This window comes from Macaca nemestrina, chromosome 3, assembly GCF_043159975.1.
Source record: "Macaca nemestrina isolate mMacNem1 chromosome 3, mMacNem.hap1, whole genome shotgun sequence".
Taxonomy (NCBI): Eukaryota; Metazoa; Chordata; class Mammalia; order Primates; family Cercopithecidae; genus Macaca; species Macaca nemestrina.
In genome coordinates this window covers 138,982,098-138,998,538 of record NC_092127.1, presented here as the reverse complement: position 1 = coordinate 138,998,538, position 16,441 = coordinate 138,982,098, and the positions used below count along the sequence as shown (strand labels likewise).

Genomic DNA, 16,441 nt, shown 5'->3' with positions numbered 1-16,441 from the left:
GAAACACATAATATAGTGAATTGTAAAAAATAACACTTACAATTTAAAATAGTGTGGGGGGCACTAAAAAAAAAAGCTAAGAAGGAAATTCAACATGTTAAAAACATGTATGAGATAGATTATGGGCAATTACACAGAGGTAGCCCATAAGAACTGGCAGGCATTTATGATCGTTAACTATATTTTGAAGACTTGCATCATAGTAAATAGTTGCTTTTTTTCTTTTAGGGCTCTCCTTGGAGAATACGTTCATATTCATTTTCTACATGCACTGCTCTTTTTAAAATTATTCTATGATTCAATATATACTCACATGAGTATTCCCTATTACATTTTCCCCTTTTCTGTGCCATACTTCTATGTTGTTCTGGGTATAGGGAAATCCATTCCACACGTGCTCATATACAGACACCAAAGTTGGCAGAAACAATACTGATGATTCAATAGCAACAACATCTTATCTTATGTATCCTATAATTATTTTTGAACTAGTCAGTAAAATCACGATCTCTTCGGGCAGATGCAGCTTTATTAAACGCTCCTGGAATTTCAGCAGCTGTAAGGAATGCTAATGCAAACAAATGACACTTTTTTCATGTTTAGTTTTTTCCTTTAAAAAAACCTTTTTATTTTATCTTTTAATTTTTTATTATAGATTCAGGGGGTACATGTGCAGGTATGTTACATGAGTATGTTGTGTAATACTGGGGTTTGGATTTCTAGTGAACCCGTCACCCAAATAGTGAACATAGTACCCCATAGGTAGTTTTTTAATCCTCAACACCTTCCCAACCCCCCTTTTTGGAGGCCCCAGTGTCTATTCTCTCCATCTTTATGACCATGTATACCCATTGTTAAGCTCCCACTTATAAGTGAGAACACATGGTATTTGATTTTCTGATTCTGAGTTATTTCACTTCGGATAATGGCCTCCAGTTCCATCCACGTTGCTACAATAGACATGATTTCATTCTTTTTTTTTTTTTTTTTTTTTTTTTTTTGAGACGGAGTCTCACGCTGTTGCCCAGGCTGGAGTGCAGTGGCGCGATCTCGGCTCACTGCAAGCTCCACCTCCCGGGTTCCCGCCATTCTCCTGCCTCAGCCTCCTGAGTAGCTGGGACTACAGGCGCCCGCCACCGCGCCCGGCTAATTTTTTGTATTTTTAGTAGAGACGGGGTTTCACTGTGGTCTCGATCTCCTGACCTTGTGATCCGCCCGCCTCGGCCTCCCAAAGTGCTGGGATTACAGGCTTGAGCCACCGCGCCCGGCCAGATTTCATTCTTTTTATGGCTGCATAGTATTCTGTGGTGTATACATACCACATTATCTTTACCCAATCCATCATTGATGGACACTTAGGTTGATTTCATGACTTTGCTATTGTAATAGTGTTGCGATAAATGTATGAGTGAAGGTGTCTTTTTGATAAAACAATTTCTTTTCCTTTGGGTAGATACCCAGTAGTGGAAATGCTGGGTTGAATGGTAGTTCTATTTTTAACTCCTTGAGAAATTTCCATCTTGTTTTCCACAGAGGTTGAGCTAACTTACATTCCCATCAACAGTGTATAAGCATCCTCTTTTCTCTGCATCCTTGCCAATATCTGTTATTTTATTTCAATAATAGCTATTCTGACTGATATGAGATGGTATCTCATTGTGGTTTTAATCGGCTTTTCTCTGATGATGAGTGATGTTGAGCACTTCATATGTTTGTTGGCTGCTTGTATGTCTTCTTTTGAGAAGTGGCTGTTCATGTCCTTTGTGTGAAAAAATATATATATATATATATTTTTTTTTTTTCTTTTTTTGAGACAGGGTCTCACACTCTGTCACCCAGGCTGAAGTGCAATGGTGCAATCACTGTAGCCTTAAACCTCCTGGGGAGACTTCCCAGCTTTGCCTATTTTTTAATGGAATTGTTTTTTCTTGTTGAATTGTTTAAGTTCCTTATAAATTCTAGACATTAGTCCTTTGTCACATGTATAGTTTACAAATATTTTCTCCCATTCAGCAGGCTGTCTGTTTACTGTATTGATAGTTTCTTTTGCAGTGCAAAGTTCTTTAGCTTAATTTTCATTTGTCTATTTTTGTTTTTGTTGCATTTGTTTTTGAGGTCTTAGTCGTAAATTCTTTGCCTCAGTCAATGTCCAGAAGAGTTTTTTGTAGGTTTTCTTCTAGAATTTGTATAGCTTCAGGTCTTACATTTAAGTCTTTAGTCCATCTTGAGTTAATTTTTGTATATGGTGAGACAAGGGGACACAGTTTCACTCTTCTGCATATAGCTAGCCAGTTTTCCCAGCACCATTTATTGAATAGGGTGTCCTTTTTCCATTGTTTGTTTTTCTCAAGTTTTTCAAAGATCAGCTGGTTGTAGGTGTGTGGCTTTAATTCTGGGTTCTCTATTCTGTTCCATTAATCTATGGGCATGTTTTTGTATCCATATTATGCTGTTTTCATTACTGTAGCCTTGCAGTATAGTTTGAAGTTGGGTAACATGATGACTCCAGCTTTGTTCTTTTTGCTTAGGATTAATTTGGCTAATCAGACACTTTTTTGATTCTGTATGAATTTTAGAATTGTTTTTTCTAATTATTTGAAAAATTATGTTGGTAATTTTATAGGAATGGCAGTGAATCTGTAGATTGCTTTGGATAGTATGGTCATTTTAACACATTGATTCTTCCTTTACATGAACATGGAATGTTTTTCTATTTGTTAGCATCATTTATGATTTCTTTCATCAGTGTTTTGTAGTTCCCCTTGTGGAGGTCTTTCACTTCCTTCGTTAAATGTATTCCTAGGTATTTTAGTTTTTTGTGGCAATTGTAAATGATACTGAGTTCTTGTTTCTCAGCTTCAGTATTGATAATGTATAGAGACACAACTGATTTTTTAACATTAATTTTGTATCCTGAAACTTTACTGAAGTCGTTTATCAAGTCTAGAAGTCTTTTGGATGAATCTTTAAGGTTTTCTGGGTGTAGGATCATGAAATGATTCATTTTTAAACTCAAGTTTCTGCCATTGCCTAATCACATGGCCAATCCATTCATCTGAATTTCTGCCACATGTGTTGGACTACATGAAAAAAAAAAAAAACTTTATTGATAACTCTTTCAGGTTCACTTTTAGAAGCTTTGATTACACTTAATTCCAAACCTGTCATTTTGGTTTGGGAGTTCAAAGAAATCCATTTTCTTCTGCACAGTCCACCAAATCTCCAAATAAGTGATTATAAAATACTTCATTTGTTTCCAGTCATTAATATATAAAGAAGCAGATAAGTTTTAGAATTTCCAGATCCAACAGGGGCATGAATTGTATATCATTGATTTTAAAAAGTGGGGACAGTCTTGAAAGTGCCATCCAATAGCCAAAGTGAAACATGCACTAGTTTTTCTATGTTAGATTTAGTGGTAAATATAAGAAGTCTATCTTTCTTGACAGTCAAATCTTTAACCAAGAATAGTTCACCATTTTAGGTGGTTATAACACTGGAGGAATCTCAATATCAGCAAATGTCTGGTTCAGAAGGTTGCTGAGCTTGTCAAATTCTTTTAATTCTCTGACAAAGGGTGTCACATGCTTGAAGGCAAGGATGGTGTTATATGTGAAGGGGCATAAATTATACACAATCAAATAATTTGGCAGAGGAGATCTCTTGTATTTTTCACCTGCATTTTCACTTACTCTATGATCTTTGAAGCACTGAAACACTGAGGGCAGATCTTCCCGACCTGCTCCACTCAGACTCACATACTAATCTCCTCTGGAGACATCCTCACAGACACATCCAAAATAACACTTTACCATGTTTCTGGGAATTCCTTAATCCAGTCAAACTGACATCTAAAATTAAGTCCACAAGTCCACCTCTTGTCAGGTTGGCACTCATACTCATCTCCTTAAACCATATTTAATTTCCAAATAAAGACAATAGCAAGGTAATAGGTCCACCTACCATGATGCAACTATCCAGCATACAACCAAAAACACACTAATCCCTTCCCCAGAATTTGGCTTTCAGGATTTCAACATTCAGGAATTTAATCTTTCAGGATTGTGATTTGTGGGATTTTAGACTTTGGAGATCTCAACATTCATGATTATGAGATTGGGGACTATGTCTTTTGGGATTATAATCAGCACCACTTGGATAAACCTCCCATCACCTAGACACTGAGTATACAGCTTTTTACTAAAGTTCTACTTCATATAGAATAGAATATGTCTCTGGGCCTACCCCAGTCCCCAAACGCCCCACTAAGTGAAGCACCTCTAAAGGATTTCTGTGGTTTTTGACTGCCCACTATCTACCTTCCCTCTCATGAATATCTGGATTTTTCCTTGGAGAACCACCTCTCTGCTCTCAACCTGTATGGTCTGAATTAGCCTGACCCCAACCTCACTCCTAACGCAGAACAATCAGAACCACAGTGACTGACTCTGGAATAGACACATGATTGAAGTTGGACCCATGAAAATTAGGCTATCGAATTTTTCTGGGATCACGTAAAAAGGTGTGTTCTCTTTCTGCTGGGGTTGCTAAATGGGTAGGGCTTAAACTTGGATCTTCTGATGACCACCTTAGCACCATAAGAGATCCTGCTTCAGCAGAAAGCCAACACATGTACTTGGGGAGGTCACACATGGAAATAAGCACCACAATCCCAAGCCATGCCCATGTGCCATCTGAGATGTGGAAATAATCTCTTTGTCATGGACTCAGAAGCTCTGGCCTGCAGGAGGCAGTGAAGGAAAGCCCCAGAGAGAAATTAACTGATCAGCTATTCTAGCTGTCCTTTCTGTAGACTTCTTTGCCACTGATCATTTATTTATTCATTCATTCAAAATTATTTATTGCCATAGGACAGGTATTGGTGGTACACAGTGAAAGACACAAATAAAGTCCCTGCCCTTATAAGCTTTCATTGTAGGAGGAGCTCAGTGGTGGCAAGTGCTACAGTGAAAAGTAGGGCACGGTAAGGAGTAGAGTGTGAGGGTGGAAGGGAAGTGCTATTTTATACAGGCCTCTCCAATTAGGAGACATTTGAGCATCGATCTAAAGGGAGTGAAGGAGTAAGCCAAGCAGCCATCTGGAGCAAGTGTTCCAGGCACCAGAACAGAGAGCTGAATTGGACATGCTCATACTGTCCATGGAGCAGCCAGGGAGGCCAGAGTGGTTGGAGTGGCAGGAGCAGGGGTGAAGTTGGAGGGGGAGCAGAACAGGGGTACTGTGGAGAGCAGAATGCCAAGGCCTTTTAGACCCCGACAAGAACTCTGGCTTTCTCTGAGAGAGAAGGGGACACTGGAGGGCTCTGAACGGATTTGCCTTTCGGAACCATCGTCCTCTCTGTGTAGAATACAGGTTGCAGGGATGGGGATGGAGTTGCAGTCACTGCTAGCTCCCTGCCCAATATCCATTCTACCTTTTCTCTTTAAACCCAATAGAACCTGGGTTTTTCTCAGGTTCAACGCCCAACTCTGAAACTCCATTTGCTAGACTCCCTAGCAACTAGGAGTAGTCAGATGAAAGAGATGTTTACTGGGAAAACTATTATTTGCCTAATTAAAAGAGTCAGCCGGCATGCACCCTTTAACCTTTGTCCCTTCCCTCTTCTTGTCTGAAATACAGACTCGATGCCTGGAAGCATGGAAGCCACTTTGAGATACAAAGACAAGAGATGCATATTAAGGATACAGAGCTAAAAGTCAGGAGAGGCCTGGGACATGGGTCACATCACAGAGCTGCTGCTGTCCAGCCCTAGTCTGGACCATTAGGTGGATTTTCCCCACGACCTTTCCGGTCTCATTCTTTCCACCTGTTAGTAAGTACCTAAGGGCACCTCTTAATAACAGGCTAAAGTGACAAAAATAAGACTAGACAATTCCCTCTCACTGTTTCCTCCCCCCAAAAAGTCACAATGCAAAGTACAGTAGATGGGTAGAAATTATGGGGAACAGAAGTCAGACGTTTCGGTTTGTGGCATCTTTGTAAGTTGAAGGGCTTCATAGGAAGCAAAGAGAGCAGTGTGCATGTTGCTGCTGGTTGTGTTTTCTGGGAGCAGAGGACAGAAGGCTGCTCTGAGGCCCACAAGTACTCGTGCCCTGGGGGAGACATTCATTGCTCCTCTTATAAATATATGTCACCCTCTCATGGGGACTCCCTAGACATTTAAATAGAATTATTTGCAAGGCCCCAGTGAAGCCCCTCCCACAAACCCTAGGACACATCACCTCGACAGGCATAGCTTCTTCCAGATTCGGGTAGAGCGCCAAGGGATGTGGGGTCAGGTGGGCCTCCACGTCCTCCAGGAATGCCTTCTGAGCCTGCTGGGCTGGCGAGAGCTTGGAAAGCAGGTCTGCTTCCTTGGGCAGCTTGATCTGTCTCTTCTTTGGGGCCAATTGGGGAGCTCTGTGATAAATCTGGGGCAGAAAGCCCTCCACAGGGACCTGAGTCACCAGACCAGTGCAAGACGGGCTGCCCTTCCTGAAGTCATCCAGCCTCTTTCTTAGAAATACCAGCTGCCGGCTGTTCAGGGAAGTGGGGAACTTCAGCGCATTCTTGTGCTTTGTGAAACATCTGAAAGGTAGATAAATTCTCTTTGTACCTAGAATACGACGTGCCTGTTCATATTAACCACAGGACTTGGGTGGGAGAAGGAGGTAGTAAAAAGGCTGGTCTCCAGCTTTTGGGGTGGGGGGTAGGGGAAGAGGGATTCACTAGAGAAGCTGGAGTTAACCATATTCCTAGTTCATAGCACAGAATCGCTGCTCTGTACAAGACTCCTCTCCTGCTTTCTTGTCTATTTTATCCCCACAGTGCAGTCTCACTGGTCTCCCTTGCAAAAGCAAAACTGTTCTAGTGGATTTGGAATATATCCTTTGTTTGTACACTTCCTTGAAATTCTGAAGCATCCTTTTGTGTGCATGCACTATTAATTTATGTAAATGGCACTATTCTGTTTCTTGTTTACCAAGCACTATATTTTAAAGACCCTTCCATGTCACTCTATATAAATCTAATTCATTATTCCAACTGCTGCCACCACACTTCTTCTCTCCATTCACTTTGTGAAGGACACTCAAGTTGCTGCCTTTCCCAAGGACCCTCTCCCTTCACTAAAAGGGACAGAGTGCAGTGGGGTGGGAAGAACCTGGATCCCACTGACAACTCAGCCCCTAAATAGCTGAATGGCCTTGGCTCTTCATATAACCTCTGTGGATTCCCCCTAAACTTAGGGGATCAAAGGTTGCAAAATGGCTGTCCATGGCTACATCGGGCCAATAAACCTGTCATTTGGTCCTCCTTATGTTTTAATAAAAATCATAATAGCTAACATAAATTGAGAATTTTCAATATAACAGACACTTTCTAAGTGCTTTACACATACCAGCATATTTAAATCTCATAACAACCCTATGAATTAGGTATGAGTATTATTCCCATTTACAGATAAGAAAATTGAGCACAAAGAAGTTAAAAAGCAAAACAAACACTTGTCGAAGGTCACACAGCTAATAAGTGGTAGAGCTGGGAGTTTAACCCAGGTAGTGCAGCTCCATAAAAAGGTGCTTAATCACTCTACTAGTTTCTGATAAATAAAAATGTTCACATAAATAACCAGGAAAAACAGCTGCTCTTGAAAAGCCAGATTTTTCAAGATCTGTGAACAATAGGTCCACTTTTCCAAGGAGCCACAATTGGTATATTTGTTGCCCACTTGAGACAACCACCTGCTCTCTCATTCACAACCTCCACCTCTCCCTACCGCCATATATACAGCTGCTTCACTCAGCCTCCTTATCCACCAGCCCCCTGCTAGCATTGAGTAGTTAGGGCACAGAGATGAGATGGAAGAGACAGATGGGCAAACAGGAAGGAAAATAGAACCAGCTCCCAAATAACCTAACACAACCAGCGAACACCAAAGTCACAACTTGGAATCTGAGCATCTCATTATCCCCACATACTACAATGCCTTAGTCAGATATTTCTAGAATCTCAGTGTCCTTGAAGCCTCTTCCACCTTCAGATCCCTTTAATCTATAATGTCTTTATACACCAAATCTAATCCTTGCTACACCCATTGCTACAAAGTGTTTTTAAGAGATTCCAGCCTGACCCCAATTATTTTCTAGTGAGTCCTAGAAACTTCTTACTTGCTGCATAGATGTGTATGTGTTGTTTTAAGGGCTTAACCCAACTCTACTGTGAAAATCTAGATGAAAGGACACAAAAAGATGAACTTAACAAAAAGTTACTCTCTGCATTTAACAAATCACTCTTAAATAGCTAAATGGCAGAAAGATGTTGAAATTACATCTAATCATAAGATTGATGACCCATTCAGCATTACCTATTAGTAAGTAACTCTCCATATTAAATGTCTTTACAAAGTTCATTTTATGCATATTTACAGCTAACTCATGCACCCAAGCACTTCACAAAATCAAATCTGAGAACAAATATTTTTGTTTAAGTACAGCCATACAACTCAAAATGGGGAATGTATGTGGCAGTGAGCTGAAACCTCATAGAATGTTAGAACTGGCAGAGATCCTGAGAGAAATCCAGTCTACTTTCTTCACTCGTCTTTTTCTTTCTGTTTTTTTTTTTTTTTTTCAAGACAGGGTCTCACTCTGTTGCTCAGGCTAGCATGCAGTGGCAATTATAACTCAATAGCTCACTGCAGCCTCAAACTCCTGGGCTCAAGGGATCCTCCAATCTCAGTCCCCCAAATGGTTGGGACTACAGGTGTGTGCCACCATGCCTAGCTAAATTTTTAAATTGTTTTTGTAGAGAGAGGAGACAGGGTCTTGCTATGTTGCCCAGGCTGGTCTCAAACTTTGGGCTCAAGCGATCCTCCTGCCTCCACTTCCCAAAGTGTTGGGATTACAGGCATGAGCCACGTTCCTCATTTCTTTCCTTTTTTTTTTTTTTTTTTTTTGAGACAGGGTTCTGCTGTTGCCCAGGCTGGAGTGCAATGGTGTGATCTTGGCTTACTGCAACCTCTGCCTCTCAGACTCAAGTGATCCTCCCACCTCAGCCTCTTGAGTAGCTGGGACTACAGGCATGTGCCACCATGCCTGGCTACCACTTTCCTCTTTTCAATAAGGAAACTAAGTTCCAAGAGGAGAGTGAGGCAACAAGGGTAGAGGGAGGGCTTTCCTCTCCCCCACACGGCCTCTCATAGTTAATAAGCTTACCACTCTGCATTATGTTAGGTTCAGGAAAAATCTTGCTTGGCCGATAAAATAAAATTGAAAACAATTTTTCTAAATATTTACTGTTTTCACAGACGTTAGTACATGATATGTGGATATTTCCCTCTTTAAGAATTGCAAAAGGATACTGGGCTTGTATCCTAAAGAAATGAAAACGTATGTTCTTAGAAAATTCTGTTTACAAATGTCGATAGCAGCTTTCTACGTAATAGCCCAAAAACCGTACTGTCCAAAACAACCTGAATATCCTCCAACAAGTGAATGGATAAACAAACTGTGGTACATCCACACCAAGGAACACTACCCAGCAACAAAAATGAACTATTGATACACACAACTTGGATGGATCTCGGGGGCTGTATGATGAGTGAAAAAGAACCAGTCTCAAATAGTTACATACCATATTATTCTATTTATCTAACATTCTCAAAAGAACTAACTTACAGAAATGGAGAGCAGTTTACTGATCGCCAAGGCTGGGGTGGGAAAGGAAGTGACAGTAAAGGGGTAGTACTAAGCATTCCTTTGTGGGGATGAAACAGTTTTGTATCTTGATGTATACATATGACCAAATGTTACAGAACTGTATACACACACACCTGAGTGCAAGAGCTGATAAAATCCAAGTAAGGTCTATAGTTCAATTAGCATATTCTGCCAATGACGTTTCCTGGTTTGGCAATGTGCTATCATTATGTAAAATGGTACCACTGTACGCAGCTAGGGGAAGCGTACATGGGAACTCTGTACTACTTCTGCAACTTCTTGTGAGTCTACAGTTATTTCAAAACAAAGTTTTTAAATGGAGGGAAAAGCTTCCCAAAGAAGCTCTTATGAATAACTGCTAGAAACAACTATGAATAATTGCTAACATGTACACAATACATTCTATGTGCCAGTGACAAGTTTACATGTGCTATCTCCATTAATCCTCACAACAATCTTAGAAAGCTGATTCCCAAGTTATTGCCCCATTTTATAGTTAGGAAAGTGAGCCCAGAAGGAGCAACCAACTTGCCTAAGTTGCCTAAGTCTCCAAACAAGAGGAGAACCAGCCTTCAACGCAAGCCTTTCTGATTCTAGACTTTGGAATCTTCACCACCACATCGTGCTGTCTCCAAGAGAGACGAATTCCATTCTCAAAAGATTCTCAAGGAGTCGGCAAAGGCAAAAACATTCTTGTTCCTGCTGTGAGGCTACCACAACCGTACAAAGTGTTAGCAGACCTCCCTAGTACCCCAGGCGCTCCCTCAACCCTGGGCTCCGTTTGGTCACAGCCGCCATCTGGATGCCAAAGGCTCCAGGGGCAACAGATGCCTAACACCGGATACAGGACCCCAGGCGCCCCGGGGCATCTGACGAACAGTTGGTTGGCTAGGCCGGAGAAGGGTGGGTGGTTAGCAGGAGGGCTCAGAGTCCTGGGCTAAACCAGCCTCCGCAGCGGACCCTGCGGCCATCACTTTCCCCTCAGAAATGGAGATATTAGTCTACATCCCTGGGGGCGTGAGAGGCGGGGGTTGCGAGGATGACAGGAGGAAAAATCCTTTGCGAAGAGCAGCACCGAGCGCTGGTTATCTCAGCATATTATATTGTACGTACAGGAAGCATTGAGGAGGGAAGGCAGGCAGGACCTCTCCCCCCGCCCCCGCCCCCGCCCCCGCCCCAGCAAGCGCGGGTCTCCAGGCGCCCCCGCGCGGCCTGCGGGGGATGCGCCCTCTGCCCGGGAACTGAGCGTTTACCTGGACCTGCAGTTCACGTCCTCGCGCACCGGGGCCAACGTCCCCGGCTGGAGCCGCCGCCTTCGGTCCCCCATGGTGGCCTTAGCTCCGGCCACCGTCCGGGCTTGGGCGGTGTGTGTGTCCTGCCGCCGCCCCGTAGCTAGGACACCTCACAGCCACCGGCTGCCCGTATTTGCCCCGGGCGCCTGGCAACTCTGACAGCCCGCTGAGCAGTCCAACCCCTTCTCCGACGCCTGGGGACGCTGACCTGGCCAGGGGAAGGGAGAGGGAACCAGTCCTTGGTGTAATCACATTTTACTCTGCTGGGAAGGCGTATTCATCGTCCCACCGAAACGCGCCATAGACTGGATCAGGCCTTTGCTCATCATCGTTTCAAAAAAAGTTAACTGAAGGAAAGAAAGGAAGAAGGCAGGAGGAGCGATAAAGAGATAGCAAGAGAAAGAGGATGGAAAGGGAGGGAAAGGAATAGATTTCTAAAGGTTAGGAAAGCCTTTTAGCAGGGAGATGTTTTCCTGGAGGTCTTGGAACTCTTGGTCTCACAGCCTTTGTAAACCGAGGGCTGCACACCTGTCTTTAGTCCCCAGCTGATTTCCAGATGCCCTTCCAGCTCGTGTTGATTCTTCTGTCTCGAATCACTTCTAGCAGACAAGTACCATCCAGCTGACCCTGGTAGGCACGTGGCCACATAGTACGGATTGCATGAGGATGTGTTTCGGTTTTACTAAATTCTCATGCTACTTCTGAGTGTTTCTGATTTAAACATAAGCATTGGTTCTGCTACTTAATAATTATGCACTCCTGGGGGCAGGCTACTTACATTTTTAAGCTTCATTAATTACGTAGCCTGAAAATGGGGAAAATAATAGTATCTACCTATAGGGTTATTGGGGATATTCGATGAATATAAAGAAATTAACACAGTGCCAGCATTTAAGAATCCCTCAAGAATTATTATTATGCAGAGTACTATTATCCCAGCTGTGAACTGGGGGTGGTAATATTTGTCCTGCCTACTTCACAGAGTTGTTGTGAGGTAGTTAATGGAGAAAGTTATGTAGGTAATCATTATAAGTAGCCCAATTGTTATTTTTATTATCTTTGATATTAGTCTGATTGCTAATGCAAATTTTTTATTACTTTGAGGAGGTAGGATTTCTGTAGAAATTCTGTGAGAACTAGACTAAAGGTATGGTTGTCTAGGCTGAATGGAGTCCTGCAGGAATGATTTGTAACAATTTGTCTGAACAATGTTTGATTAAACTAAAAAGTTTCTGCACAGCAAAAGAAATAATCAGCAGAGTAAAGGGCCCACAGAATGGGAAAAACCTTTGCAGTCTATATGTCCAACAAAGGACTAATACTCAGAATCTACAAGGAACTCAAGCCAGCAAGAAAAAAAACAAGCAATCCCATCAACAAGTGGGCTAAGGACATGAATACACAATTCTCAAAAGAAGATACAAAAATGGCCAACAAACATATGAAAAATGACTAGATATCACTAATTATAAGGGAAATGCAAATCAAAACAATGTAATATCACCTTACTCCAGCAAAACTGGCCATAATCAAAAAATAAAAAAACAACAGATGTCAGTGTGGATGTGGTGAAAAGAGAACACTTTTACACTGCTGGTAGGAACGTAAACTAGTACAACCACTATGGAAAACAGTGTGGAGATTCCTTAAAGAACTAAAAGTGGATCTACCATTTGATTCAGCAGTCCCACTACTGGGTATCTACCTAGAGGAAGAGAAGTCATTATACAAAAAAGATACTTGCACACACATGTTTATAGCAGCACAATTTGCAGTTGCAAAAATATGGAACGAGCCCAAATGCCCATCAGTAATGAGTGGATAAAGAAATTGTGGTATGTGTATATATATGATGGTATATATAACACTCAGCCATAAAAAGGAATGAAATAATGGCATTGGTAGCAACCTGGATGGAACTGGAGACCATTATTCTAAATGAAGTAACTAAGGAATGGAAAACGCATTGTACATTCTTACTCATAAGTAGGAGCTAAGCTATGAGGATGCAAAGGCATAAGAATGATAAAATGGACTTTGGGAACTTGGGGGGAAGGATAGGGACGGGGATGAGAGAAAAAAGACTATGCATTGGGTACAGTGTACACTGCTCAGGTGATGGGTGCACCAAAATCTCAGAAATTGCCACTGAAGAACTTATTCATGTAACCAAAAAAAATAAACAAAGGATGCCCAGAAATATTCTGAAGGAGGCATTTTACCGGAATCTCCAAAGGTTGTGACAAAAAGAAGAAAAAACTGACTACAATTTATATATCAGCAAGCAAGAGGTAGAGTTTCCTAAGATGGCTTTCTATATATTTTCTACAGCTTCAGTAATCCTTTTAAAAATATTTAGCAAAATAATATGTTGGCAAATTCTCACTCTTAAATAAACAAACAAATAAATAATTTGTCCAGATGCCTAGGGTTTCTACCAATTCAGGACTGCTTTCCAATTTCTCACCTTAAAGTTCTATTTTTTTGCTTTGTTTTGTTTTGTTTTCTTTTCTTTTTTGAGACGGAGTCTCACTCTGTTGCCCAGACTGGTGTGCAGTGGTGCGATCTCAGCTCACTGCAACCTTCGCCTCCTGGGTTCAAGCAATCCTCCTGCCTCAGCTTCCCAAGTAGCTAGGATTACAGACATGCACCACCATGCTGGGCTAATTTTTGTATTTTTAGTAGAGATGGAGTTTCACCACGTTTGCTAAGTTCTATTGTTTTTGTTATTCAAATACTTGTTTTTGTTATTCAAATGCTTGTTTTATTATTCAAATACTATTATATATGAGTAATCCTTTTGGGAATGAAATGGCCACCTTACCTGGCAAAAAGTCTAGAAATAAACACCTGGAACATCACCAATCTCATTCTTAAATAACATATGCTCACTTGATTACTGTATTTAATACATTTCACCTTTGAGTTGAGAAAGAGAGGCTGAGAGATTCTCTAAGTAACGACTACAATTATGGTATGGAATGTATGGAGTCAAAATTACCATATGGAGCGATTATCAACTTGTGATGATGCAGATGTCATGAAAATAGATGGTTTCTTATTTATTTATTCAGCAAACACTAGCAACGAAATACCAAGGTGACGATGATCAAGTCTGTTTTCTTCTCCAAATTGGAAAAATAGTCAAATAAATCCCAGAAGAAGTATGTTTTTAATGTTGAGCAAAAGAAGCCAGACGTCAAGAGTATACACTGTGTTCCTACTAACATGAAGTTTTAAAAGAGACAAAATTAATTTATAATGATAAATGTCGGAATTGTGGTTACTTGGCGGGTAACTGACAAAGAGAAGGCATGAGGGAGTCTGCTAGGAAGATGCAAATCTATATCTTGATCTGTTGGTGGATATGTTAGTATATATGTAAAATTTTAATGAGCTGTACACATCAGATGTGTGCATTTTACTATGTAAGTTATTCATTAAGAGAAAAGTTGGCCGGGCGCGGTAGCTCACGCCTGTAATCCCAGCACTTTGAGAGGCCAAGGTGGGTGGATCACGAGGTCAGGAGATAGAGACCATCCTGGCTAACACAGTGAAACCCCGTCTCTACTATAAATACAAAAAAATTAGCTGGGCGTGGTGGTGGGCGCCTGTAGTCCCAGCTATTTGGGAGGCTGAGGCAGGAGAATGGCGTGAACCCAGGAGGCGGAGCTTGCAGTGAGCCGAGATCACGCTACTGCAATCCAGCCTGGGCAACAGAGCGAGACTCCTTCTCAAAAAAAAAAAAGAGAGAGAGAGAGAAAAGCAAAAAAAATGCAGCATTTTCCATCAGGAAAATAATCCTAGAGAATTCACTCCCCCATTATCACATAAAGAAACAAGCTTCCTGGGAGCCCTAAGGCACCCTAAAGTCTGCAGACTTTCCCCCAAACATTCTTTATTTTGTGGTACTCATCCAGGGGAAGAATATTTCAAATATTTAACAACCAGTAAAGCATATACACTAACCAATCAGGAAGATGGCCAGCTAGATTGCAACAGCAGAGTCCTAGAGTCCCCTAATCATAATGGCATCTTCCTTTAGTTGCTGATCTTGCAGAGAGTGGCTGGAGCTGTCAAAGCACAACAGTCACTCAGAATTGCTCACAGCAGTGGCTATTTACCAACGAACACAGTGTTTTGACAACCATTCTAGTCCTAAACCTTGTTTACCTGCTTACTGTCAACCTTCTCCCTCACCCACAGAATCTCCCTAGAGATTTTCCTCCACAATGTTGTAAGTGGCTTCTTGAAAACTGCCCTCAGTGTCGACTACACCTGCAAACCAAATAACAGTGGGGGTAAAGGCAGGACACCAATAGTCAACAAGAGCATTTCTCACTTGGTCAGTAGCACTGAGCATGATGCCAGATAAGGGATTACAGATAAATTTGACAAGGTTCCTGCCCTCAGGAGGTTCTGGTTAAGTGGATGGATGGGTCCTTTAGTTCGGTCTGGCTGCTAGATTTGAGGAAATGCCTGAGGCATCTGCAATAGGCTAGACACACTTAAAGGAAGACAGTGGAGATCTGTACCTCCACTCTGTTGAACAGAGGGCCATGAAGAGTAGATGGGATGTAGGGATACATTGCTGGTGGGAGTGTAGCTAGGAGAGTTATTAGGAGAACAATCTGGCAGGACTTAGTCAAACCAAGTATACGGTATCTGCTGGCTGATTTGTTCTTCACTGCCCCTGCTCTGCCCTGGCATCAGCAAGCTGCATCGGGGGCTGGATTCGACTAGTGGAAAGCACTGATAGGAGATGGGGATGGAGGAAAAGAACAGGCTGTTTTTCTCTCTCTTATCTCTCTCCTATTTATAGAAGCATCTATATTTCTTCCTTCTCTTGCAGCTCCCACCAGGTGCTATGATTCCGGCTTTTGTCAGATGACCCAAACTCTTGGTTCCAAGCAATTCCTGCAGTTTAGATGTGGTAGGGGCTTCCTATTATTGCCAATCTCTAGATTACCTATGTCCCCTGTTTGGCCGTCAGCTCTTTCGTCACCTCTGTAACTATTCCCTGCATTAAAATCTTAGTTTTACACACGTAGACACACTGTTTTCCTGGTTTTACTCTAACTGATACGAATGTTACTTATGACTCAGGATTTCCACTGCTAAGTATAGGAATCCAGAGGAATTCTCACACACGAGGTAAGATGTATGAGGATATTGCCACAGTATCGTTACTAGTGTTGGTGAGTTGGGGGCAATGTGCATGTCCATTTCTGTGAAATGAGTGGATAAAATGGATGAATAATTAGGCATCATTAGAAGCAATAGTCTAGACAGATACTCAGCAACATGGTTAGACTTTTTAAAATATATTGCTGAATGAAGAAAAGCAGAATGAAAATTTTACTACAACGTAGTTTATATAAAAATGTATGTATAAAAAACAAAAATGTACCTATTATAAGAATTCTAACAGAG

General features: G+C 41.6%; 1 protein-coding gene and 1 long non-coding RNA gene across 8 annotated transcripts in view; one reads left to right on the top strand and one right to left on the bottom strand.

Moving 5' to 3' along the window:
• The window catches only part of LOC105477381 (family with sequence similarity 47 member E), a 32,639-nt gene extending 21,226 nt beyond the window's left edge, over window positions 1–11,413 (bottom strand). For all 7 annotated transcript variants that reach the window (XR_011621244.1, XR_011621245.1, XR_011621243.1 and 4 more), the window contains exons 1-2: window positions 10,970–11,413; window positions 6,240–6,585 (exon numbers count right to left, since the gene is read on the bottom strand). Coding sequence is in view for 4 of the 7 variants with exons in the window: in XM_071093522.1 (XP_070949623.1) it covers window positions 6,240–6,585; window positions 10,970–11,043 (420 nt within the window). In the remaining 3 variants the exon portion in view is untranslated. The remainder of the gene's footprint in view (window positions 1–6,239; window positions 6,586–10,969) is intronic.
• Window positions 11,414–11,501: 88 nt separating this feature from the next.
• Window positions 11,502–16,060, top strand: LOC139362401 (uncharacterized). The gene is made up of 2 exons (XR_011621247.1): window positions 11,502–11,638; window positions 15,861–16,060. It is a non-coding gene; the product is annotated as an uncharacterized lncRNA (long non-coding RNA).
• Window positions 16,061–16,441: the final 381 nt, after the last annotated feature.